The 25,663-nt window shown below is 41.3% G+C and overlaps 3 protein-coding genes across 4 annotated transcripts in view; 2 read left to right on the top strand and 1 right to left on the bottom strand.

Moving 5' to 3' along the window:
• Positions 1-6: 6 nt before the first annotated feature.
• On the top strand, positions 7-1,475 carry DDX28 (DEAD-box helicase 28; the record flags this gene model as incomplete). The annotated part of the gene is made up of 1 exon (XM_005422795.3): positions 7-1,475. A coding segment is annotated over one exon (669 nt), but the record flags the coding sequence as incomplete, so codon positions are not given.
• A 1,581-nt stretch (positions 1,476-3,056) lies between these two features.
• On the bottom strand, positions 3,057-14,999 carry LOC102041111 (galanin receptor type 1-like). The gene is made up of 3 exons (XM_005422725.2): positions 14,288-14,999; positions 13,360-13,425; positions 3,057-3,531 (listed from the first exon to the last, which is right to left on the bottom strand). Exons 1-3 carry the CDS (start codon positions 14,993-14,995, stop codon positions 3,214-3,216), a joined length of 1,092 nt encoding a protein of 363 aa, XP_005422782.1. The 5' UTR covers positions 14,996-14,999; the 3' UTR covers positions 3,057-3,213.
• A 9,980-nt stretch (positions 15,000-24,979) lies between these two features.
• The window catches only part of LOC102038164 (dipeptidase 2), a 9,776-nt gene continuing 9,092 nt past the window's right edge, over positions 24,980-25,663 (top strand). For both annotated transcript variants that reach the window (XM_031058466.1, XM_005422794.1), the window contains exon 1: positions 24,980-25,253. The gene's annotated coding sequence lies outside the window, so the exon portion shown is untranslated. The remainder of the gene's footprint in view (positions 25,254-25,663) is intronic.

Raw genomic sequence — 25,663 nt, 5'->3', positions numbered from 1 at the left:
GCGGCCCCCCCGGGGCCGGCCGGTCCCGACGAGGAGAGGACGCAGGTGGTGGTGGTCGGAGCCACCTTCCCCGCGGGGCTCAGCGAGACGCTGGCGAAGTTCACTGACGTGGACCGGTTTGTCACCCTCAGCACCCAGAGCCTGCACCGCCTCCCGCCTCACGTCCAGCAGAAGTTTGTCCGCCTCAAAGGCCGGGACAAGCTGCCCGAACTGCTGCAGCTGCTCAAGGAGCGCCCATCATCAGCCGGGGCTGTTCTCATCTTCTGCAACAGTGCCAGCACCGTCAACTGGCTGGGCTATATCCTGGACGACCACAGAATCAAGCACCTGAGGCTGCAGGGGCAGATGTCGGCGGCTGCTAGAGCCGGCATCTTTGCCTCTTTCCAGAAGGGAGATGTGTCTGTCCTTGTCTGCACTGACCTTGCCTCGCGGGGACTGGACACCAGCAGTGTGCAGCTGGTGGTCAACTATGACTTCCCGGACACCCTGCAGGACTACCTGCACCGTGCCGGGAGAGTTGGCCGGGTTGGGAGCAAGGCACCCGGAGCTGTGGTTAGTTTTGTCACCCATCGGTGGGACGTGGACCTGGTACGGAAAATAGAGACTGCAGCCCGGAAAAGGACAGGTCTCCCAGGAATGGACTCTATTAATAAACCTTCACCTAATGCACGTTGATTCAGGTTGCCAGGCATTCCCTGGTAGGGGCTTACCTTGAGGCCATTAAGGCAGAGTGAATGAGCTGCTGTGTGTAAGGCAGATGGAAGGAATAGAGCTGTTTTTCAGAACCAGGTGATCAGGTTAACTTCATGCACTGTTCTGGAAGCTGCAGTATTCATTTGCACAGCCATCACAACATGTGGCTTTCTCAAAGGAAACTAGTAAGTGAGTAATAGAATGCTTTTGGGGAATATTGAAGAATTACTTCATCAGTTGATTTGGTTTACTTATTTTGAGACATAATTTAAATTCAAGTCCAAATGAAAGTATGTTTGTGTGACATACAGTTCTATTGCATTTCATTACTGCCCACCACCATCAGCTAATACTCGTTATTAAAACTGAAAAATTTCTACTGTGGCAGGAGAAAAAACCTGACCAGTTACAGACACAAAGGACTAAAGGACAATGGATGCTTGATTTTCTTGTGATGTAGCAGTTCATTTAGAGAATTCTAGACCAGATACCTGTAAAGTACAGTGGGAATGAGAAGGCACAATAATGCTTGGGGCTCTTTCAAGGCCTTAATTTGTTATTTTATGGTTACCTTTCACTGAGAACTTGCTTCTTCGTATTATATTAAATATGATCTTGCTTCTTCATATTATATTAAATAAAAAGCCCTAAAGTGTTTCCTGTACATTTTTTTCTGCGTACTGTAGTGACATGTAGTTTCTGAACTGATTGTAAAAAAACCAAGAAACCCCAACCCTGGCACACTGGAAGATGTCTTCTGTTAAATAAAAGAAGTGTGTTGACTCACAGGTTCTAGTGACTCTCACCTAACAGAGTGTAGGATTTCTTCTGAATGTTGTGCCTTTGTCCTATTTTACTTCCAGCCAAGAGAGTTGAAGTGAGGCTGAGGTTATTTCATATTTAGCTGCTAGTTTGTATCCATGGTAAATAGTCACACAAATAAGCATTTTAGCTCTGATTTCTGTTGCAGTTATTTGCCATAGCCCTTTCTTTTAGTGGCTGTTTTTCCCATGCTCTCCACTTTAGGCTATGCAGTCACTGGGAATGTAGAAATAGCAGATTTCTACATTATGGTAAATGAGAAGATCACAGCATTGGATCTAAATCTAGTTCCTAAGGAAATAATTCACTGGAGCTACTCTCCAGAGTAAAAGTTAAACAAAGAGAAAACTTGCACAGATAGTCACCCAAGGATCAGGCAGTGACTTTATCTTGTTGTACATGTGCTCTGTTCATATTGCACAGTTAGAGGGCTCTTAAAGGAAGTTACAAACTGCAGTAAAATTATTTAATACAATAGCTCCCAAGTTTTAGAAATATAGTGAAAGAGTGATCCATTTGGACACCAGAAACCCATTCATTGCATGAACAGCAAATAATTTGTAGTTTAACTTCTGTAACACGCATTTTTACAATCTATGAACAGGTCAGTCTGGATTGCAGCCCACAGAAATACTGAATTAAACAACACAGTGAAATAATGAAATTCTTTCAGCCATTTACTTCTTACTTTTGAAGTAATATGTACTTCATATAGTTACAAAGAATAACCTTGAACTTGGTACAATGCCCTTACCTTTTGTTGCTAGGGCACTGCTGATCACAACAGTTCATCAAAAAAACCCAAACAAACAAAAAACCCAAACAAATCCTTGCCACAAATTTCGGGCATTTATATATTAAAGTGGCTAATTAAAAGCCTTGGGTAGATAGACTCAAGAGAACACTATTTACCAACAAAACTTTTGTAGACAGTACTTTCAAACAAAGCCACAGTTTTTTAAGCATATCTTGAGAAAAACCACTGTTGTATTGCTCACCAAGAGACAGTTGCTGGAGCCAGTGATTAACAGCAGTAATTACACACAGGAGCACACAGACACTCACTCTGGGATGTAAAAGCTGATACAGAGCCACCAAATGCAGACACCACTGACACATCATGTGAAAGGTGTAATTGCCCAATAGGTAAATGCTGCAGCAAAGCCTTCAAGGAGATTTAGACACCCCAGTTGTGAGCTAAATGTGTATGTAGCTCACACATGGTCAAATTGGTTGAAGAAACAAAGACATCCAAAGACTTTAGTTTGACTTCTCCCAAATTGCTTTCCGAATGTTGCATCACTCCTTGTTCACACCTTAATGACTGTCTACAGATGTAATTAACTGCTGTCTTCTTGTCTGCACACATTCTACCTTCTGTGTAAACCTCATTTTAGATCCTATGGTCATAACTACAACTTCATTTGGGCTCTATCTTGTGGGTATTCAGGTAATTCTGTTGCACATAGCCCAGTGTCTAACAAGGTACCTAGCTAGCTCTAGTGTCTAGCAAGGTACAAGGCTCTGTCACATGTCATCACAGTGAGAGGGAAATATGTCTCCTACCACTCCAGTAGCCCGGCAAAGTGTACACTTTTGCAGACTCCACTGCTCCCTGGAGTGCACTTGCATGCATGTTCTCGCCAGACAGAACCCTCTTCCCTCCTCTTCCTCCTGAAACGTATTAGTGAGCCGAGCTTACACGTTTGTGGTGGAGTGGGTGGTGGAGAAGTTCTCCATGCGCACTCTGGCCAGTTTCTCAGCAGCCACCGGCCGCAGGAGGAGCTTGCAGGTGAAGACTTGGCGGCAGGCCTTGCGGAAATTCTCCGAGAGGAAGGCGTAAAGGATGGGGTTGATGCAGGAGTTCCCGTAGGCCAGGCAGTGAGAGATGATGCGGAAGGTGAAGGAGATGTTGTTCAGGGGAAAGTGCCCAAACTCTGCCCACATGGTGATGATGTGGTGTGGCAGCCAGGAGAGCAGGAACACAGCAACCACGAGGAGCACCGTCTGCGCTGTCTGGAGAAGAGAAGATCATGTATTAAATGGTCACAGTGAGCAAGCGAGCCTGTGGAATGAGTGGGTTTTCTTTCCTCTCTCAGGCATCACTGACAACTGACAGGTGGGCAAATCATGACAATATGAAAAAGGATGCTAAAAAACCCTGGTAAACTTGGATTGATTTGTTTTAGCTCAAGCAAATAACTGTAGACAGTTGAGGTAGTGCCTGTGAAACTTCAAACAGTTCAAAGGCTGCAACAGTGTGTTATGAGGAAGAGTGGAAATAATAGTTCCTAACTCTTGGAGAGTGAGGAACGTTGAGGGTATGGAAAATAACTACAGGGGAAAACAACTTCCAAGTAAGCATGCCACTGAGAGGAATAACAAAGGCTGGCCTGGGGAGAAAGGTTTTTCCAATATCTTCCCTATTACAGAAGAAACTCAGAAAACCAATGCATAGAGGATTTTGTTTTTTAAATACATAGTGCTCATTGACATCTTCCTAGCTGGGTGATGACCTGAGGGAGGCTCCCTGTGCCTGTGAGATCCCAGCCTGTGCTGCCTGGGTTGGAGGTGCATCCCTGAAGTGCTTTCTCCCCACTTAGCTGGCCAGCCTCTGGCACAGTCTGTCATTTGTAAGTTACAAAGCTTGACCTGAGGTAAAATTTTCCTGAAAACAGTGGTCTTTAAAATCCCCATACAGAATGAAGGTTAACAGTGACAGTAAATAAAATAAAGCTGTAACTCACTTCAACTTTTTTTCTGTAAGATCCCGAGGCCTGTGGGAGCAGGACTGTACTTTCCAAGTTTAGGAAAGCTAGTAGTGTTGCTTTTCTCTTACTTTCTGCTTCTAGAACACTCAGTGAATGCCTAGCAAGTCTCAGAGATTACTGACTTGGGACCCCTAAGATCCTTTTCTGATGTTTCTGTAGGGCTAATTCTACCTGACTTAATGAATTTTCAAAAATAAAAATGGTAATGCAAGGTGAGCAGTTGTTTTGTATTTATTGCCTCAGTTTTGGGGTTCTGTAGCAGATGCACAGCTGGTAACTTCTCTCCTCTTACCCCACTTGGTTTGTGCACAATCTGCTTTTTAACTTTGGTATTTAGTGTTTTTCATTTCTCTATTTTCATTTTGATAAATGTAACAACTTGCAAACACGCAGATGATATCCTTCCCCTAAGGAAAATTGTTGTACAAGTAGCAGAAAAGAAATGAAGAAAAATTAAAATTCAGGTTTCATTTCAGTTCAAGATTTACAGCCTTACTAGTCTAGGTCAATGTTTCTGTCAATAATTCCCTTGCATGATTTCAAGTGAATAGTGTAAATTTCCTTTCTTAGAAAAGGGATAATTTTCTGGTGAACAGAAATTTGTTTAGTCAGTGGTTATCACGGCTACATTTAGTTAAACCCATTAACCTCTCTAAGGAAGGTGTTATTACTTTAGATCAAGACTACAATACGAGTAAAAAAGGGGATTTCTGTCTATTTACTTTGAATGGCAATAACCTGTATGTTCATTGTGTACCCGGCATGCTCCAGGTGCTTCCTTGTTTCACCTACCAGAATGCTGTCAGACAGCTGAGCTAATAATGTTCCCCTAAGAGTGAACAAACTACCCTGCCAAGTGTCCTCAAACCAACCCTGCTGGGAGCCAGATGATGTCCTTAAAAATAAACTGGAATGATTAGAAGTTGATGGCACTGAAGGACACAGACCTAGTGGTCTTGTGGGGTCTGGCTCACCTGCTGTGGTATGATGGGTACCAAAGAAATGATTAATAAACAGGTCCCATCATTAGCTTTCACCAGCAATAATGGTGCTACTTCTTTACCCTCTAGCAATGTTAAGTAGCTTAGGCTTGTTACCCAGGCAACCTTTCATAGAATCCATCTGCCCAAATTAGGGGGCTACAAGCACTGAAATACGCTTTTGAATAAGGCTTATATACCTAGCTTTTTCCCCCTTTTATTGTGAAATAACAAACCGTGCATTTAACGTAGGGTTGAGTATTACACAATGGGTTTGCCGTTGCTATGTAATTGCAGAGCTGTTTCTGGGGTCCAGCTTTTTGGGATTTTGCAGATGGAAAACACAGACAATACTAGAGCACTCGTACATGATTCATGACTCAAGAAACAGGTTTTGGAAATGGAACCTCTGTCTGCTTTTTCAAGTTAAGGAATATGTAGTTAAGACAGAGGAAACTGAAACAAAACACTGCTTGGATTTTAGTGTGGTAACTTTGCTGTAGCTTAAACTACTGTTACTGTAGACTGTGACCAGCTGTGGAGGACTGATCCAAATAGTTTGTGTATTGCTTGAGCTTTTTCCATGAGCTGTGATAGTCTGCACAGTTACTGCATTACTGTTGATCAAGCTGTCCCCACTTCAGGCAAACCTTCTGGTTCAACTCTGAAATTTTGGTGGGTCCATAACAGAGCTGTACAACAGCCACAATGGCCAGACTTAAGTCTCTCTTACTACTCCTAGAAGTCTTTCAAGCAGCTCCAGGATATAACTAACAGTATATTTGTTGTACAGGCAAAGTCAGTGCGTTGAAGCTGTACAGTGAATCAGTAGCATGGTGACAAAGACAAGGAGATATTTTTGTTTGTCAGATAATTAGATGAACTTCTGTTATTCCTCCCTTCCCCCTGCCCATTTCTGTCATGTGCAGATTGTGTTGAATTTACTTGCTTATTCATTTGTTATCTTTGTAGGTCATTTGCCTCTCATTTATGCTCTCCAGCATTTCTTTGTCTATTTTGCCCTTTTATTACTTTTCCCCCAGGCCCTGGACAAGCTATTTCTTGCTTTTAGCCTTCCCTCATCCTTTAAAAAGCACTGGAAAATGTGTTTAAAAACCATTTTGGGTGAGATACCTCATTCAGGAGGATGATGAAGTCTTTAACATTTAATTGTGTTTAGAGCTGTTCTTGATAAGCTTTTAATGAAGTTTCTTGCTTCAACTTGTCAGGCATCTTGTCAAGGGCAAAATTAAGATTGCCTGTAATGAGTCAAATGCTTCAAATATTCCATGGATTTACATATTTTAGGAAGAACCACCTGAATTTTAGATTAATAACATTCCCAAGATTAAAATACAAAGTGGACAGAACAGTCTAGAGGGATAGAGGGCTTGTCACTTTCTTAATTTAGTCCCAGTTGGAGACAGCCCAGCTGCACATCATTTTTCAGAGCTGATCAGACCATCCATTTCTACTGTGTATGTCAGCCACACAGAAATGGGAAAGAACATTCAATTAGGTTTTTATTAAACAGTACTGGCTTACAGACAAACTGGGCTTCATTAGTGAGACAACTGCTGTTTTCTGAATATGGTGAGATTATTTTTCCTCCTTTTTTTCTTCCACAATTCTAAATGAAGAAGCATAAAGAAGCCTATGCCAGTTCTTGCACACTGTCTTATCAGCAAATTACAAATGACTCTTCCTTTTTTACTGCTTTGTAGGAGGATAGCAGATTATGTAATTTACTGACAAATCTTTTTCTTCAGCTCATCTCTAACTTGTAGATTCTTTTCCTTAAAGTTTGAGAGACAATTGGTGCACATTGTTACTGCCCCAGACTTCATTATGGTAAACTACAGAGTGACAGGCTTCACTATATGTTGTAATTTACTGTAGTGAAGGCTTGGAAAATATGTAGTGACCCACAGTGCCTTAAGCTTTTGTTTTTAGATACTGCAGGTACCCAGTGTCAGTGCCCAGGAAAGATATGTGGCTTAGTGCAATATACCACTGTACTGCTGGAGGAACTTACCAACCTCTGAGGAAGACAATTTCTGTGGCTTTACATTCAGGGATACCAATGGAGAACATCCCTTTGCTCAGAGTCCATCCGTGAGCCAGAGTGCAAAGTGAAATCTGCCACTTCCTTCACTCCTGGTGCCACGTTCTCGTTTGCTTTGTTGGCAAATCTGACTTGCCCTGATGGATTTGCAAACATTCTTTTCCTTTTTCACATAAAGTTCTAACAGAAAGGTCCCAAGCAAAATCTGATCTCCACAAACACGCCCACAGCTTAGTGATAAATGCAAAATGTTTAGAAAATGGCATACCTATTCTTAAGTAACTTAAATGTTGGATAGCATCTGTCTCTACTTCAGAGCACACACATCTTTTAATTACTACTGAAGCACTTCTCATTGAACTTTGGAACTTTGGTCTTTTTTTTTTATTACACTTGAGTATAATTCTACTCTTCAGTGATCTGAAAACCACACTGACAGTATTCTTTTTCATTGTTCTGTTTTCTTTCTTGGAGTCAGAGATAACAGCTGAATATCGTGAAGAGGAGAGACTGAAGTAAATATATTTTCAGATGTTATCAGCTCATTTTGATTGCTTGCTTTATGTGCTAAAAAGAACTCTTCATTTCCCAGCAGCTTGCTTGCACTGTTCCAGCTGCTCATCTGCACATCTCTCATTCTGGGATTATGCCACTAATCTCCTCTATTGGTGCCCTTGAAATTTATTCACTTTCTATTCATAAATGTGTATGAGCATTGTGATATTTCTCTGTTAACCAGACAATGTGCAGGACGACACTTCTGAATTATATTCTTCTGCTCGATGGATCCCAGGATCTTCCATGTTCCTTTGCTGTATTTTCTGTTGTTCAAATGCCAAGGCCTTGAACATCACGTTCATTGTCTACATGAAAACCTTCAATTTGCATTAACAATAGCCAAATAATTTGTTTAGCGTACAGAGCATTTGTTTAGTACACAGAGCAACTTTTATCTGCCTCTCTTGGCCAAGATGTTCAGGAATACACATCTACCTTGAAGGAATTCTGGATCTTTTACCTCAGGCTCTTGTATGACCTTCAAAGTGCAGCACTCCAGGGAGTATCCCAAATAAGCTCCGTGTGTCTTTGTGTTTACTTAGCTCTGGAAGCAATGAACAACTGATTTGCTGACCCACCAGGCAGGCACGGCTCACCTTTCTGTTGTAGCTAACCAATAGAAAAGCAGAGTACTAATTTGTTATCTTTAAATGGCTCATTTGGTCTGTTAATTGAAGCTTTTGGCCTCAAGGCCCCACAACTCCTACTATCCTATCAAGGGAGCTTGCAAAATTGCTGTGAAATTCACATCCCCAGACACATTCTTAAACTTGGAAAAGAATTTGAGATTGTTCAGTTTGCAAAACTTGTTATTTGTTCTTTAAAGATGCGCAATGCAGTACTGAGTAAACACTGAGGAACCCTGGTGTGCTCCAGAGGCCAGTAAAACACCACAGGGCCATGCTAGACCTTAGTTTGCATTAATTTCCATCATTAAATCATCTTATTTAAGGCAGATGTAAGATCAGAGTTCCTGGGGCTGGGCTCTTATGAAACATTTTGCAACACTGTCAGGCAGGGAATCGTTAACTTTCTTTGGAGCCAAATTACAGACTTGCTGTACTCTGAGTAGCTGAGAGAAGAGGTAACAGAACTGAAATACACTTCATTGTCATAGAGGGGTGCACAGAATTTCTTAGCATGTGGTCTTGCTGGGTGGCCTCAAAAAACGATTATCCAAAACTTCAAAGGAGAATCCTGCAGCATCACAAAATCTGATTTTCAAGGCTGGCAATCTTGTACAGCTAGTGTGGCATTAAATGGGGAAGCAGCCAGTCATGCCTCTCTTCTGCAGGCACAGTCATAGTTCATCATGCAGAATATCAGCCTAGGCATGCAAAAAATTCTAAACATCTTCCTTGTTCTAATGCAGAGATGGTACAAATGTAAAAGCACTTTAAATTGAGCATGTCCAACATTTGACGTGTAGATGGCAAAGTTATATAAAAGCTTCAGAGTGGGAATCTGAATTATGGGTCAAATTCTTCTGTTAATGGAATGTGATGTCAGGATGCAGCAAACTTTGTGCTAGGGAAATTTTTGCAAAGTTTCATGTGTGCATAAATTGAAAAGGTTGCTGTAGTTTGAACATAACCATCCTGTAAGTTAAAAGCTTAAAGATCACAACCCAAGCACAAAACCTTTTGGGTTTTTTATTTTCTTTTTGTTTTCTTTTGGGTTTTTGTTTGTGGGGTTTTTTTGGTTGTTTTGTTTTTTTTTTTTTTTTTGGTTTTTTTTTATGTGCCTGTATGGCATTTGTATGATTCTACTAAAGACAAACTTGTTTTTTTCAGCAGATGTTTGAACACTGACTTGGAGTGGGTGACAGCTGTCAGAGCTCTCTGGATTATTCATAAACTGGACCCATCCAAACAAAATCTGGTTGTAACTGACTTTACAACAGTGGGTCTAAACTTGCCTATGAGTAACTAAAAACCAGGGCCCTCTTAGGCTGTCCTTTTAGGGAGGGCAGGGAGCACAGCTGGAAGGAGCAGAGAGCACACACCAGGGAGGGAAGAGAGCACGTCTGGAGGGAGCAGGCAGCACACACCAGGGAGGGAAGAGAGCACATCTGGTGGGAGCAGGCAGCACACACCAGGGAGGGCAGGGAGCACAGCTGGAGAGAGCAGGCACTGGGGACCATGATGTGTCACAAACAGGCAGAAAGGGGTAGAGGATCAAGCAAGACACTTCTTGGAAAAATGAATTCCTAATACTGTAGTTCATTACGCTTTATTTCCTGTTTCCATGGGTTTGATTTATTAAACAAAAAAGGTTTATAATTTTTTTTTTCATTTTAAAGGCATAGATAAAATTACTGGTACAGTATGACCTTAAAGGAAGAGGTTGAGCTACAGTATCAAGTACCTGGGCTCCAGTAATATGCTTCACATACTTAGAGTCAGTTAAATCCAGGATTATTTTGCTTTCTTTGTTACAGCAGTGCAGCTAGGAAAATCATGCATGTACTTACACAACACTGGGGCTGTTCATTTGGCCATGCCATCATAATCTCTTTAGAAATCACCTTGGGTCTACACCCAGCAGTGTCCCACTTGTTCTGTAAATGTTTGTCTTATTGAGGTTCACATGCTGTTTCCAGATTTCCAGGGTGTACTAATAGCAGATAAAATACCAGCTCCTCTATGACCTTTCTGGTGGCTTTACCTTGGATTTGTCCCAGTAATGCTTCTTACTGTGTGCTATGGCTCAAACAATGGGAGAATGGAGTTTCTTCTGCCTGTTATCAGTGTTGTAGGCTCTGGGGATGGGGAGGGACTGCTATTACACCAAGACTCCAGCAAGGTCAATGAAAGGTAAAGATCCTGAAATAAATCTTGACATTTAAAAAAAAAATCTTACCTGGTAATACTATTTTTTCAGAAGCAGCTTATAATGGAGAATAATAGCAATGTGTTCCAGTCAGCATGTGGAATGCTGCTTATGGCAAGACCATTCCCTGAGCTCTATGTCATTTGCATTCTTTCTTAATTATGTTTTATCTTGAAGTGTTCAATCTTGAGGAGAGTTCTTACAGCTTCTGAAATGCTGAGTGACAGAGCAAAGTGTTTTCAGCAGTAATGTTGGCAACTCTTTCACTGGAAAATCTTGTTCAACAAGGACTCTGAGTCTCCAATTTGATTCTTTTGAGACCTTTACTCATGTATGAAGGACAGATGAGCATTGGGAGATTTGAACAAAAAACTGTTTGCAAAATTTGCTATTTTACTGCTTAAAAACAAAACAACACTAAACCCACAAACCAAACAGAAAAAACTCAGACTAAACCAAAGGGGAAAACCCAAAAAGAGCAAACCCACATCCCAATCTCTTGGGGGTAGAAGGAGCATAGTAACTCAAATGCCCTATTTTCTTGAAATTATAGGAATGAAGCAAGAAATGCATGGTCATAATTTCAGACTATCTTCTTTTTTATGAATATAACATCTTGTTTTCCATGTCAGTTTGGTGAAGATGCACACTGTGAATTAACAGATGTGACTCAGACAATTTTATCACCTCATGTGGGAAGACTTAGCTGTTGTGCTACACTTTCTGTCATAGCTCAAGGCAATCGGGGTTTAACCACTGAAGTCACACATATTTCAGAACAAACTCAATGTTCTGTATGTCCTAAATTAACCTTCCAAATGTGGATCAAGATTCATTTGTCAAACATTTTTTCAGTTAAATAAACAAAAGCTCTTCACCTAATCCCTGGTGAAGTTTATGAATTAAACCCAAACACAACTACCTTCACAAATGGACCAACTAAGTACATATGAAGGAAGCTGGAGTAGCAGAACTGACAGCCATCTATGAGTTTCCCATTAGGCTCTAAAGTGAAGTGTTCTTTAGAAGATGTGCTTTAAAAAACTGTCTCTCACTCTTGTGTTTCAAGTATGCTTTGAAAGAATATACAAAAATTGAGTGTGTTTGCAACCAACCCAAGGAAGTCTCCCTTAGAAATGTTGAGTAGTGTTTGCAACAAAAAACCCCTTTAAGTAAGTACACTAAAGAAGATGTTTGACATGCAGGAGGGCTAGATGGACAATTTCTACACAGACAGGCCTGGAAGAAGACATATTTTGAAGGATGATGTGTATGTGTGTGTGTGTGTGTGTGTGTGTGTGTGTGTGTGTGTGTAGAGGCATGTATTTAATTTTTCTTCTATCTGAAAGGATCACCTATTTTACTAGGTCTGACTGTGCTATATGGAACAAGAACTGCTGTTGGGTCTTTCATAATTAAAGCCAGGGAAATACTTAAGGGGAGGGAGGAAAAGTGCTGCAGCACTAACTTGTTTGAACAGCTAAAATCAAAGGTGTTTTTTAAAAATTTATCCTCTTGGCAATATCTAATAACTAAACTTGAGATTGAAGAAACTGTAGTGCTGTTTTTTCATCTAACTCTACAGAGCAAATCTGAAAACAACACAAGTGGATACATTGTCATAAATGAAGGTCTCAACTTCTTTACAGGAAAGTAACAGTAGTAATTTTCAACTGTTGGTAGTGCTCTCTTAAAAATTAGCAACAAAATAGGTAGTGTGCCATTCATACATAAATAAGGAAATTCTGGAGGGAAATTTAAATGGATCAGTTTAGGGATTTTTTGTAATTTTGAGACCTAAAGCAATTTTTCAAACTTGTGAAATTGAGAAACGATTCTATGTGGAATTACAGTGCTTCTTAGCACTTTATTTGCTGCATTTTACATTATCAAAATTGTCAACACATCTTGGTTGCCTTTTCTCATAGTAGCTGTTAAACACACAAAACTCTGACTCTGCTTTCTCTTTGTAGTCTGCACTGTCGATCCAGAAATGATACTCCTGGTTTTGACATTGTAATTCACAAGTCATCTGTTGCAGTATTAGCATTTATCAAAAAGTCAGTAGGCAAAACAAAACATGGTGATCTTCAAGGTAGTCTGTTCCATCTAGGTCTGGTGGTGTTCCTGCAGCAGGCAATGCACAGCAGCTCATTGCTGCCTAGCGTGTTGCCTTAGAATAGGTGGTGAAATGAATGTTTATCAGAACCTACTTGAAGTTAGATGAACACAGAAAACCTGTTCAAAACACTCTGAGAGGAAAGGGTAAGTAACACCTGTCTAATAAATATTGTTTGTGGTGTATTATAACTTGGACCGTTATTGTGTTATGAGATAATATTGCAAATACCAGTTGAATTCTATCCTTACAGACAGTCTAAGTGCAAGACCAATTATGAATTGGTCCTCATAAGTATATTGCAAACAAAACTGAGTGTATGCTAGTGAATGTAATGAACCAATAGAAATTAATACAACCTATGGTTAAATCTGGTTAGGATTCATAGGCAAAAGGACTGGCAGAAATTGTAACAGCTCTAAATCAGCTGGAATCAGCGCAGACCAGGCTGATTACTTTATAAACCTGGCATATCTGTTGTATTATAGTCAATATACAGATTAAACCAAAGATATTTACCTTCTTCTTTGATCTCTCTGACTTCTTGGAAATGTTCTTTACTTTCGTATGGAGATGGTATAAAACCTTGGGGGGAAAAAGGAGCAATATATTGAATGGGAAATTGAAATTTGTGTATTAATACTTGAACTCCTCATATAAGCACCAAAAAATTGAAGTAATTGTTTTAACATTACTTCAAAGATGAATTTGACGTGTCAGACTTTTAATTGTAAACTCTCCAATTTCTCTTTCAAGAAACAAGGTTTGGAAAGAGCATTAAACCTGCTAGGCTTTCCGTAGTTCAGCATATATTAGGAGCTCAGCTGGCACTATGCTGAAATCCACAGGAGTTTTCAGATGCACTGTGAATTTCATATTGAGCCTCAGATTGTCTTCATTTATTCCCTAGGCTGATGATACTCATGGGCAGAGAGCAGGCTGCCAGTCCTGTGCCCTGGTGGGGCTGTCCTGTCACTCCTGGAGGCAGCACAAACAAATGCAGTGGGTCACCCTCCAGAGGGAGGGTCATAAGGAGTGTTGGAGCATTTTGGGCAATTCTCAATTAACAACATCTAGATCTAGCTTTTGAAACCTGATTACAGCACAGCAATGACCTGGAAATGTTTATTCTTTCATAGATTTTTACTCTTGCCAGTAGCAAACATTTGTTATTTAGAAAGAACAAAATGAAAAATATGAAAAACAGCAAGAGCCTTTAGGGGGTTTGGGTGACAGGCTGGGTGTCATCTTGGCAGTTGTAATCCTTTTTGTGAGCTGGTGTAATTTCATTCTCTGTTTTCCTTCCCTCCCCCCACCTCAAGAAAAGTATTCTGTAGCAGGAGAGGATATGGAAAGGGTTGGCTGTGTAGTTGTGTACACACACAAGCCACCAAGAGTCTGGGATCTTTCCCTCCATTTAAGCATTATTCCCATCCCTGGCACCCACCTTGGCATAGCAGCAGGTGATGAGCAGCAGGGGCAGGAGGTATCCCACCAGCAGGATGGTGATCTTGTACATCTGCTTGGCTGTGGAGCCGTTTGCCCAGTGCTCCCAGCAGAAAGAGCTGTTGGGTGCCTGCTGGTGGCCACTCATGAGGGCCTGGTGCTGGGCCACGGGGATGGCGATGAGGAGGGACAGCAGCCAGATGGCAGCCACGCCGAGGGCAGCGTTGCGCTTGCTGCGGATGCAGGGCGAGCGTTTGGCGTGGACCACAGCAATGTACCTGTCCACTGACATGGCCACCAGAGTGAAGATGCTGACCAGCATCGTTGCCATGGCCGAGTAGTGAACCCACTTGCAGAAGAAGGCACCGAAGATCCACTCTGGCAGGGAGTAGATGGTGGCCTGGAAGGGGACACAGAAGAGCAGGAAGGAGAAGTCTGCAATGCTTAAGTTGAGGATGAAGATGTTGGTGGCACTGCGTGATGGGCGACCCCCGGGCCGGAGACGCCCCAAAACAACCAACACTAACGTGTTTCCCACCATTCCCAGGAGAAAAATCAACCCAAAAAGCACTGGTACAATCACCACCTCCGGGCCACCCCTGGCTGCTCCTGCCCAGCATGCTGGGGACTCTGTTTGGTTGGTCTCAAGGCTGCACTTGCTGGTGTTGGCTCCAAAGGAAAGCACAAAGTTGTATTCCTGCTCCTCCATGGAGCCAGGCAAGGAACAGTCACTGCAGACCTGACTTCTGACTGTCTGTGTTTGGCTAGGGTGGCCAGAGGTGAACTTTTGCCTTTTCCAATGCTGTGTGTTTCCTTTGAGGAGTAATTTTCTTCAGACGATTCTTCCGAGTTCCCTCTGTCTCCCCTGCAGTTTATTCCAGGGACTGGCAAAAAAAAAGGAGTTGAGGAATTTGTGTCATCCAAGAGGTGACATCTGGGTTTGGCAGTTGGTGCTGGTGTGGCAGAGAAAAAGCCTGTGCCAGAAGAGCAGAGGATGAGGTTGCCCTGGGAGCTTGGAGCAGCAGCGGAGCAGCAGCAGCTCGGCTTCCACATGCTCCTCCTCTTCTGCTTCCCTCCCACTCTGCCTGCATCTGTGGCTGTCATACCTGCTTTCCCAGCTCCACCCTGAGCTGTGGCACAGAGAACAAATGCTGTCTGTGACCTGAGCCCTTCAGAAAACAACCCCTGGCCAGCTTTGTCCCCATGCATTACTGCTCTCGAGGGGAAAGAGCAAAGCAACACTTCTCACCCAAAGGGATGGATAAGCAGCAGCTGCACAACAATAGTGTGTGCAGTTCTGTGAGGGGCAGCACTGTTACTGGCTGTATAAGACAGAAAAAATCTAAACCACTTTATTTTAATCAACAGAGAATTATTTTAGCTGTTTCATAGTATTCAATGCTCCCATTAGAGCATAAAGCCATCTGAATCGTTGTGTTTCCAACACAAAAAGCTGGAAAAGCTTTAGATTCAGCACTGGGTCCTGCCACTTCTGGGATATCTGCCCAAATTCCTTAGTGCCTGAGTATTCATGGACCTTGTTGATATAGTTTCAAAGACATTTTGGGTGCAGCCCAGTAGTGCCAACGGCATCTGCACTGGAAAAGGAAATGTTCAGTCTTAGTAGCTGTGAGCGGCTGTAATATTCCCTGTCAGGGGAAGAGGAAAGTTTGAGTTTTTTAAAACAGTTTTATTTAAGATTAATGGCTCAGTTACTGTGGTTATAATGCTTACTTATAGAAACAACACATATGTTTTGGAACTAACTAAGCAGGTTCGTTCTAATGGTTTGTTTCCTCACAATTCTTGAGGGATTCTTCAGGCAGTGAGGAGGGAACAAAGTTTAGGCAAACATTAACAGTACCTGCACACAGTGATTTATGGCTGCAGCACAGCAGCCTGCAAAGAAGAGTATCCATCTCTATTTTCATTGGTTACAGCTCCAGGCACTTGGTCAGACTGTGGCACCACTGCCTCTTGTGAATGGGAGGGTTTGACTGGGGGAGCCCCTTAATTCTAGGAACCAAGTTCAGGAACTGAGAGTTGCTCTGCCTTGTGATTTTTTCTTGTTGAGAGGTGACAGTGATGCCTTCTGTAGCCCGCCCTGACTATACCCTTGCTTAAAACTGATCTGGAGCTCAATCCCTTATTTCTCTCACAGCTTTGGGGTAGTTATGGGGTGATGCCAGGTGGTGAAGATGTCTGAGCCACAGTGGAAGAAATGATCTCCCCTTGTCATGGGCAGATCATTGTGGCTGGACCTGACACGACCTGGCTGCCTCAAGTGGCCCAGGACCTCAGACACCTCTCAGTGGCTCAGGACCTCAGACACCTCTTAGTCTTCCAGTTCCCGAATGTTTTGTGTGTTTGCCGGAATCTCTGTGAGCTGCAGGGCTGTGCTGCAGCCCGAGTGCCATCTGCTGACACTTTGCCTCCTTCGCTGCCTTCAGACATTGTCAGCTCAGTATTCACCTCTGTCTGCTGTGGTTCTCTCTCGTCCTTATGCACACCCACCCCCCACCCCCTTAAATCATCAAACTTAAATATGTTTTCCTTTTTTCTTTTGTGATATTATGTGATCACTCTAAGGTTACTTCTTGTCATATTACTCATATGCTACATGTAGCATTTGAGAAAAGGCTATTGAAAGTGATTTCAATGGCTATCTTTGTATTTTTGATGCTTGGGGTTTTTGTGGTTTTGTTTTTTCCTCTTTTCTTTAGTGGACAGTCGTACCAGAAAGAATTATTTAAAAAGAACCTGTAACAATCATAGCAAATGAGAAGATGCATTTAAATCTTTTAGTGGGTTTGGGAAAAATAATAAAAACTGCAGAATGTGTGGTTTCTGATGCAGGGAATTTGAGACAATGCATGCAGGAATTTAAGAATTGCTTGTATGTGTCACCTGCAAAACAAACACAGCTTTGCAGATCTGAAAGATCTCATGGCATGCTGAGCAGAATATGGGCAGAGAATAGCACAGTTTTGGCAATGAGGAGGGACTGATCATAGAATTGTTTAGATATGTTAAAAAATAAAATTCAGCAATGACCTAAATTCTTACAGAAGGAGCACTCCAGTTCTATGATAGTGTTATAACTGGGGCAGGAGGAAGAAAGGTGAATATTCTGGATAGAAAGTGGCAGTCACCTGCTGAATTAGACATCCAGAAAGCTAAACTAGGTGTGGGAACTCAGCTTGTTTTCATTAGAGAACTGAGATGCTGCAAATCTGATTTCAAATGGATCTTGGCTGGTATGGAAGTATTCCTGGCTGGCCTGACACACAAGGAAGCAATTTCCAATGTTAATTTACATGCTTTGCTGAAAACTTATCCTGAACATATGTTTACCATGGCTGTCGAAAGTTCCACAAAGATAAAGATTCCTTCTTCTGTTTCTTTCATTGTGCCACTTCTCCACTGCTTTAAATCATGTGGTTTTGACAGTGAGAAGTCTCCTGTCCCTGAGAATTCCCAATCCAAATACACTTAGAAGGGAACTGACCATGCCAAGACAAAGTACTTGCCATAAGACCTGTTCATTAGTCCAACTAGCAGAAGATCAAGTCTTGAATACATACAGGAGCATAAATAGCAAGTGAACCTGTAGTGTCTGATTTTCTGGGAACACTCACATTACGTGTGGTATTTAAAAATTCAGAGTGCTTCATCTAGAAATCAGAAACAATTAATGCCCTGTGGATTGAGCTGCATGAAATATCTCAGCTGTAAAAATTCTGCTGTTCTTTAGAAACTCTGTTGCTTCTTAGAGGAAGACAACAAATGTTTAAACATGAGTGGGAGGATGTAGCAAAAGGACACTGAATAATCTCTGTGAGAGGAAAAAAAAGAAGTCTGACAGCCATCACTGATGATCAAGATCAAGATTGAATGGGAAACCAGATGCTGTTGCTTTTGTCTGAGTTGATTTGGGCTAAAAGCATTGGATTTTCATCCCTGACTAATGCCTAAACAGGCATTAGATGTGCATTTTTGAGAGAGGATAGTACTGGACATCTATGAACAAATTTGCAATCCCAGAGTAGGGAGAAGAGTCAACCATAAGAATAAGGGTGGGGGGAAAAAACCCTAAAAGATTAAATAGTAGTATTTAAATGGTAACATTTTTAGCTTGTCTAGGTACAAACTAATTTGTCCATTTTCTGATTGCTAATGGGTGCTTCAGCTCCTAATTGCACTGAATATCAGGTATGTTGTAAACCACTCCTACTGTTTTGAGAGTCATGGTTCAGCTTTTTGATACTTGTGCATTAGCTCTCTAAGCCTCTTGACTCTGGGATGGAAGGAGGGCACTGAAGAATAACAGCAAGCAAGAACCTTACTGTCACACTTTTCTCTCTCTCTGGAGAATGTGGGTTGCATCTCAGATTCAGACCCATTTAAAGAAAAACAAATATCCAGAACAAAAGCCTTTTTGTGGCTTTATGTTCAGCAGCTCTTGGTGCTTTTTGAAAGGCTGATTCAGGCTGAAAAGCCCTTTAGGCTGACTAATGAGCTACCTGGATGCAACTGGGAAACAAGTAGTGGTAGGTCAGAAATATTTGCACTTGGCTCACACCAGCCCCTTCCAGTTGTGATCCTGAGTGGAAAGAGAAGGTGTGGTGGCCATTCCTCTCAGAGTGTGACCCCAAGAGAGGCAGGAGGTCCTGTTGACTGCTCTGCATACTTGTCCCCAAAAATGAGAGCCCAGATTCAATTCCTTTCCACAAAATCCTTTTCCTGAGTTGCATCTGATATATAGCTCCTGAAAGAACTGATACCTTCATCCCCCTAGAAGTGACCTGTCCACCAGGCCCCAAGATGAGAAATATGGGAGAGCCTTGCTCATGGATGAGCTATGATGAAAATAAGTAAATCTTTCACCTTTTGTGAGCTGTAACCTTTGAGTCTCTTCAGTGAAGGATCAAAATTGAACTTATGTACCTCACTCTAGCCATTAAGTCCTCACATGACTTTTCTGTGTCGTCCTTACTGGACAGGTAGCTGGTTGCAAATACCTAGAAATTCCTTTTGCCTTAACTAGAATTTGTAATTAAAGTAGAAAAACTTCAGTTAAACAGCCAAAAGCATTATATCCACACTGTTTCTAAACTTTCTTCTGCAGTAGAATTTTTGATAAGGAAGGTAAAATTGTTTAACAAAGTTTGTTATTCATTTATGACCAACCAACTGAGAAAGCATTATTTTGGTTCTAACAGAAATGATATTGGAAAAAAATTACAAAAAGAGAAGTCTCTGGGGCATACAGTGTTGGCAGACACATATAAAACTAGGACAGCAATATGTCAAAACCATAATGAACCTCAACACAGGATGCTTGTAGATATTTGTTTAGTATTCTGTAGGGAATAACGAACATGTTCTGGCTTATGTCAACAGATTCAAGACAATGTATCTCTTCCTGTGTGCTCCTGTGGTTTTGTGCACAGCTGTTCTGGGAAGTCAGATGAGACAAAGTGATGTGAGTGATCTCTCACAGTTCGGCCTTAGCACAGGAGAACAAGATGTCTTTATGTGGGTCCTGGTGTGACATATTTGTAAATACATCTTTGTCTCTGTACAGAGGACAGTCAGACCCCAGCGCAGAGTCTGAGACACACTTGTGCTGTGGGAGCCCCAATGTCCCCCCGGAGAGGGGCTGCTCCCCATTTTGTACCACACTTGGTGTTCATGAGAGGGCAGGTAAGGAGATACTAGAGCTTCACTGGAGTGTGTGAGCTTAGTCCATCCTGACCTGAAAACCAGATCCTTCTATGACAGCATGAGAACATTTAGTTAGCTTCTCATGGTGATAAACTGATTTAAGGCCTGTTCACAAATCTGTTTTCTCTGTGTATCGACTTTACCAAACTGTTTGGGTAAAATCACTTGTCCACTCATCTCTTAACACTTTTCTATGTGTAACAAAATGTGCTGTCAACTGACCAGCTCTGCAGCATAACAAAATCCTGCAACAGTTCTGGGAAAGTCCTGGTCCTCATGTGCAAATAACCCTTTTACTCAGTCACTCCAGACTGTATCACAAAATTCTGTCTATTACAGAAGGAGAGATGTAAGTGCACATGCTGTGCTTTAATACCATCATAGTAAAAAGTTTCCATGGTGATTTGTTCTCATTGCTGCAAGGGACCTCTCTTTCCAATAGAACCATGGCAAATTTCTATCTACTGCCTCATTGAAATTACTGCTAAATTCCTCAATTAAAGAAACCTCTTCTTAAGCATCACAATATGTTGAGAAAAACACCTCAGAAATAATGGATCCTAGGTTGATAAATTTTCTGGTCCAACAAAAACATCCCAAGACAAAACTACTTGGAAGTTTCTTAACACTTATGTTAAAAAAAAATAAAATTACTTAGGAACACTTAGTTCCACACAGCTCAATGTTTAAGAGCATCTGATTGTGCTCCCTGTCAGATTCTGAGGCAGCTGACTTAAAACAATTGCAGCAAATTCTAGATTTTTCTGAAAGTCTCTTGACAGACTGAATAAGCAACTTTACTTAGTTTCCAGTTTGTTCAATGTGGTCTGAACAAGAGATAAAACCAGTTAATTTATTTCCATTTCCATTTAGCTTCATAATGCTTCTGAGGTAGGAAAATAAACAGTACCTGTATGTGTGCCCAGCACAGGTGTTTGCAGATAAACAGCAAAGAGAAGGAATTGCTCAAGCCTGTCAGGATTGCTAAGGAAGAGACTGGCACACAACCGATTATTTAGAAAGCTGGTATAAGAACTTGCACTCTTCTAATATCCTAGCATGTGCTGACAAGCTTGCAGTTAAAGGTGGTTGAAAGCATAGGAATGAATAAGAAATCAGGCCTTGCTCAAGCATTACCTGGATACCAACTGCACATCAGGCAAGGATGGCAATTTTTAGGCATCCCTCCAAAACTCAAAATCCTTGAAACACGAAGGAAAGAAATAGACCCATTATTAGGTGGCAAAAATGAAGCTAATCAGACTTGCTCTTAATTGGAATTTCTCATTGATACCAAAATGATTGGCTCTTCTCAGAAACCTGTGCTGAACAGGAAACATGGCACTCAGTGGAGCCTGGCTGTGGGTGCCTAATGCCACAAGGGCAGCAGCTGCTTTAAATAGATATGAATGGCTTTGCTCTTCCTGAAAAATTGGAGTGGGAAGTGGCAGAAATAGAGCTTTGAGAATTCTGCTTTTAAACAGGAAAAGTTTTTTTTTCTTTCCTAAGTGTTTCTGGAAGCCTTTTCAGATAAAATTCTCAAACTGAGTAGGCAACAACTTCTGCTGTCCCTGAGGCTTTCATGACCTCTTCAACTGCCTTTCAAAAAAGATTTTTCTTTTTATTTCCTTGGGTGGGGGAATAACCTCCAAATAAAAGAGCCCACCTGTCTGAAGCAAGCTGCTTTGCATCCTGCTTCTCAGAAGTCATCTCCAGTGCTGCCAATTAGCAATCTGTCATCAGATCACAGACTAGGTATCATTTTAATGGGGAAGCTCCTGCCACCTCGTGGCAAGAACTTTCAGCTTGCTTGAATCAAAAGAGTTAAACTGGATACCTGATATCTTTGTAGAACAAGTGTATAGGTAAACAAACAGAAGCCTTGCTTGGTTTGCTTTGCCATTTGGGCATTATCAATTGTAAATATTAATGCTATTTTAAAATAAACATAATATAAATTACTAGATAAGCTCTTGCAGCTATTTTTTTCCACTGCTACTTTCTCCACCTTTCTTTCCCACAAAGTACAGAAATTAATTCTGTCGGAGTATTGAGCCAGGAGAATCCACAGCAACTTTGGCATTTTTAGAAAAACTTGTCGACGAGACACATTGATGGGCGTCAGAAGAGTACTAATTTGTGTTCATCCTGAAAGGTATCTGCATTCATTTTGGACTATTTGCTTTCAGCTATAGGCAATGTTCAGCTCTAGATTCCTTCTAAGGAGCTTTGGTGATATTTTCATGCACTTCATGAAATATTTCTTCTGTGAAGAGAACAACTTGTCTTGGTACTTCCTCTTTCTTTTGTGTTTGAACAACAGAACTTCCTGTTTCTGTTGTGTTTGCTGACTGGTGCCAGTTGATGTGGCTCTGTATGTTCATGTCCTGAGAGGGTATGGCACCCTCTGAACTGCCTTCAGGATGTTGGTCAAACTATTCATGGAACTGGGGCAGCTTTGGGCACCCCCAAGGCAGAGCAACATGGCAAAAAGAAGTTTTTTCCTGACTTGGTTTTGAACCTCTTTGATCTCCCAAGATGAATATTTCTCATAAGGTCTCATCTAAGAAATATGTTGCAACCATGCTGATTTAAATGGATCATAAATTACCAAATTACCAAAGGACCTCCCATCACCACCCCCTCTGTGTGAACTCACTTCATTTTAGGACCTGAAACTAAGGCTGAGATGAGTAGAAGAAACAGATGGAACTCAATTTGCAATAGTTAATTCTGCCTGTATTGCTATTTTTATGCAAATTGAAATCCTGATACACAGGATTTTCTCTTCCTAACATGTTGTAACAGTTTCTAATTAAAACACTGGTACCTGTCCTCAAGAAATGCCAAACTGACTGCCCTGGAGATTGCAATCTTCACACAGAAGAAGGACAGCAAGTTTGAATCCTTGATAAGCAGGACTTACAATACTATGTTAACATGGCCTGTCCCTAAGCAGTTGCAATGGGGTTTTGAAGCTGATTGACACACAAAACTATCTCCATCCCAAATGCTCTGAAGTGCTGTTATGTAGTGTAATTGATGCCAGGAGCTGGTAGAGGAGAAGAATTTTATAGAAAACAAAATTGCAGTCAGAAATGACTGCTGCAAAAGGCATCTGCATGTACCAAGTCCTACTTCCCCAGCTGTAGTCATCTACAGCTCAATCTGTGCTGGCAGTAAAAACTATCAGTGGTCTGGATGTGTAAGTGCTGAAATTAATGAAGAGGCTCTGGGCTGGAACAAGCCTTTCTTGGTGGAAAAGTACTTCCAACACATAATGTTATCCCTCTGCCTCCTGACAGCATCTGGTTTGAGTGTGAGTGCTGCAATCATTTTACAGCTTCTCAGCCTGCTCCAAAATATGTGTGAGGTGAATATAACATGCTATAACCATAGGGATAGCTATTATCAGGGAGAAACAGCTGTGTAACAACATTCTGGACAATAAAGATAGCTCCTGGGATACTGATCAAGAGACCAGTCCTACCAGACGAACTCTGCAGGAAGGATGTACATCGCAAATGCCACATTGTAAGAATTATAATGCACAAACAGCTGCTAACACTAATCCAGGGTTATTGGAATAAAAATATAGAAGAAACCTCATGATGAGCCAAAGGAAGCATTTGGCATTTAGCAGCTTTAAAAATCAGTTATGTTCTGAATCTGCAAAGAAGTGAGCTGTTAAAAGCTCAAGAAGGTGCTTAGTGGTTCAGCAAAAATTGCTGTTGAACAAGGAGTTGGTGAGCTTAGCTTTTCTGCAAACACGTGGAAAAACAGTTTTAGGTAGAAATCAGATGAGAGATTTAACTTGACTTTGCAACGAGAGAAGATTCAGAAAATGGGAAAAGTAAATTGCAAAGTATGTGATATTTAATTACTCTGGAAGATAGAGATGAGAACCTGAAAAGTTTAAAATTAACCATGAAATATGGACTAGAACTAGACCATAAATGGAAAAGGAGTCTGAACCTGATAACTGCTGCTTTAATTTCAATATGAAAGATAATTTCTTGTCATAGGGATAATAATGGCTCTGGCTTGGATCAAACTTCAGATTACAAAGAGAAAATATTTGTCTTTTCTCTTGTTATTTCATTTGTATTGTTTAGGGTTCTCTAGTCCAGAGAAGAGGATAGTAAATGTTTATAAGTGAAGTTCACCAAATTAGCAATGTGCAGCAGAATTCCCAGGGATGTGGGGAGTTCTGTTTAAGTTTTCCAGTTAGTGGGAACTAGAGGATTGATGACAAATGTGTGTTCACTTAAGACATGACTTGCACAATGGGTCTGTGGGAGATTAGATCATGAGACTTCGTCATTTCTCTGCAATGGAATCCTAAACAAAAGCATGATGCCCTTTTGGTTTCCGGTAAAAAATATGAAATGAAATAAAAATTATGATAAGCAAACGGCTTCTTGTGAAACTCTAGCATCATGGTTTTGCATATATTTCCTTGTTTCCAAATTTTTGTGTTTGAAAGGGACTGAAAAGTCACAGTAAGTTCAGAGACTGAAAAGTCACAGTAGGTTCATAATTATTTTTGGAAATGTCACATGTACCTTGTGACTATTTTGACCTTTCTAAATAAAATACAGTGGCACTGAAAGTCCTGAAAAAAGTACAGCAGGTATAGTAACACAAAGTAGATATTTACTGGCTGCGGTATAGTCAATGTGAATAAGCAAGCACTGGAACAGGAGTCTGGAAATATTGTATGTTCTTTTTTATTGAAGATATCAAATATTCCACTGACTAAAGTAACCTGATCTAACTTTGGAGTTACCTTACCTGGGTCCAGGTGGCTGGACTAGATGACATCCCACCAAAAACCCCTTCCAACCTAAATTATTCAGTGGTGAGAGGCACCTATTCCTGAACCACACCAACAGTGATTTTAACACATCATCTGCTAGCGAGCAGAGGCACTGTGGGCTGCACAGCCAGGCTGCCACGAGAGGGAGGAAATGCTGGGTTTTTAACAAGGCACAGCAGAAGCCTTGTGGGGCTCCCCTGTGGGTGTAGCTGAGCTGAAAGCTCGTGCACAGACCTTGCATCTCAGAGAGTGGCAATTTCCAAATGCCTGCTGTGTGTGCAGCCTGTGCCACGAGCTAAAGGAACACAGGAGGTTTCTGGGTTTGCTGCTGGGATGCCAGGCAGGTCCAGTGCCAAGCTTTAGCTGCCGGATCCAGCACAGCGGAATGTGGATTTCGACTCGGCTGTATTATCTGAAGGAGGTAACTGCTCCAAGGAGCCTCTAGACAAACTAAAGAAAAGCTATAGATCTTATTTCAGCTTCCACTTCTCAGCTCTGCTCAGTCAGCATGGGAAAAAGTTCTGTGGGTCTTGTATTTAAAATGTTGTTTAAACAGGGATGCTAATATACCATCTCCTTAATTTTGTGTGGTGCTTGCATTACTCCTTCAATTTTCAAGTACTGATCTCTGAATGATGATTTAATTATGAGTCTTTTTTTATAGCTAAACAATTTCAAAGGCAAATGAGTCTTACTGTCAAACTATAAAGAATATTTTGTATGAAACTGAGAAGATAATTTGATATAGCAAATTTTCAGAAAATTCTTGTAGCAACAAAGAACTGCATTTTTGTATACATACACAGAGAGGCGATTTGGTAATGTATAGAT

The sequence above is a fragment of the Geospiza fortis genome, unplaced genomic scaffold, assembly GCF_000277835.1.
Source record: "Geospiza fortis unplaced genomic scaffold, GeoFor_1.0 scaffold97, whole genome shotgun sequence".
Taxonomy (NCBI): Eukaryota; Metazoa; Chordata; class Aves; order Passeriformes; family Thraupidae; genus Geospiza; species Geospiza fortis.
The sequence above is the reverse complement of the archived record's forward strand: the minus strand, read 5'-3'. Positions and strand labels throughout refer to the sequence as shown.

Excerpts from the sequence above, each read along its gene's own strand:
- LOC102041111 (XM_005422725.2), bottom strand. The coding sequence starts at position 14,995 with ATGGAGGAGCAGGAATACAACTTTGTGCTTTCCTTTGGAGCCAACACC. Across the intron at positions 13,426-14,287 it reads TCACCTGCTGCTATGCCAAG|GTTTTATACCATCTCCATAC; the intron begins GTGGGTGCCAGG and ends TTTCCCCCCAAG. Across the intron at positions 3,532-13,359 it reads CAGAGAGATCAAAGAAGAAG|ACAGCGCAGACGGTGCTCCT; the intron begins GTAAATATCTTT and ends TCTCTTCTCCAG.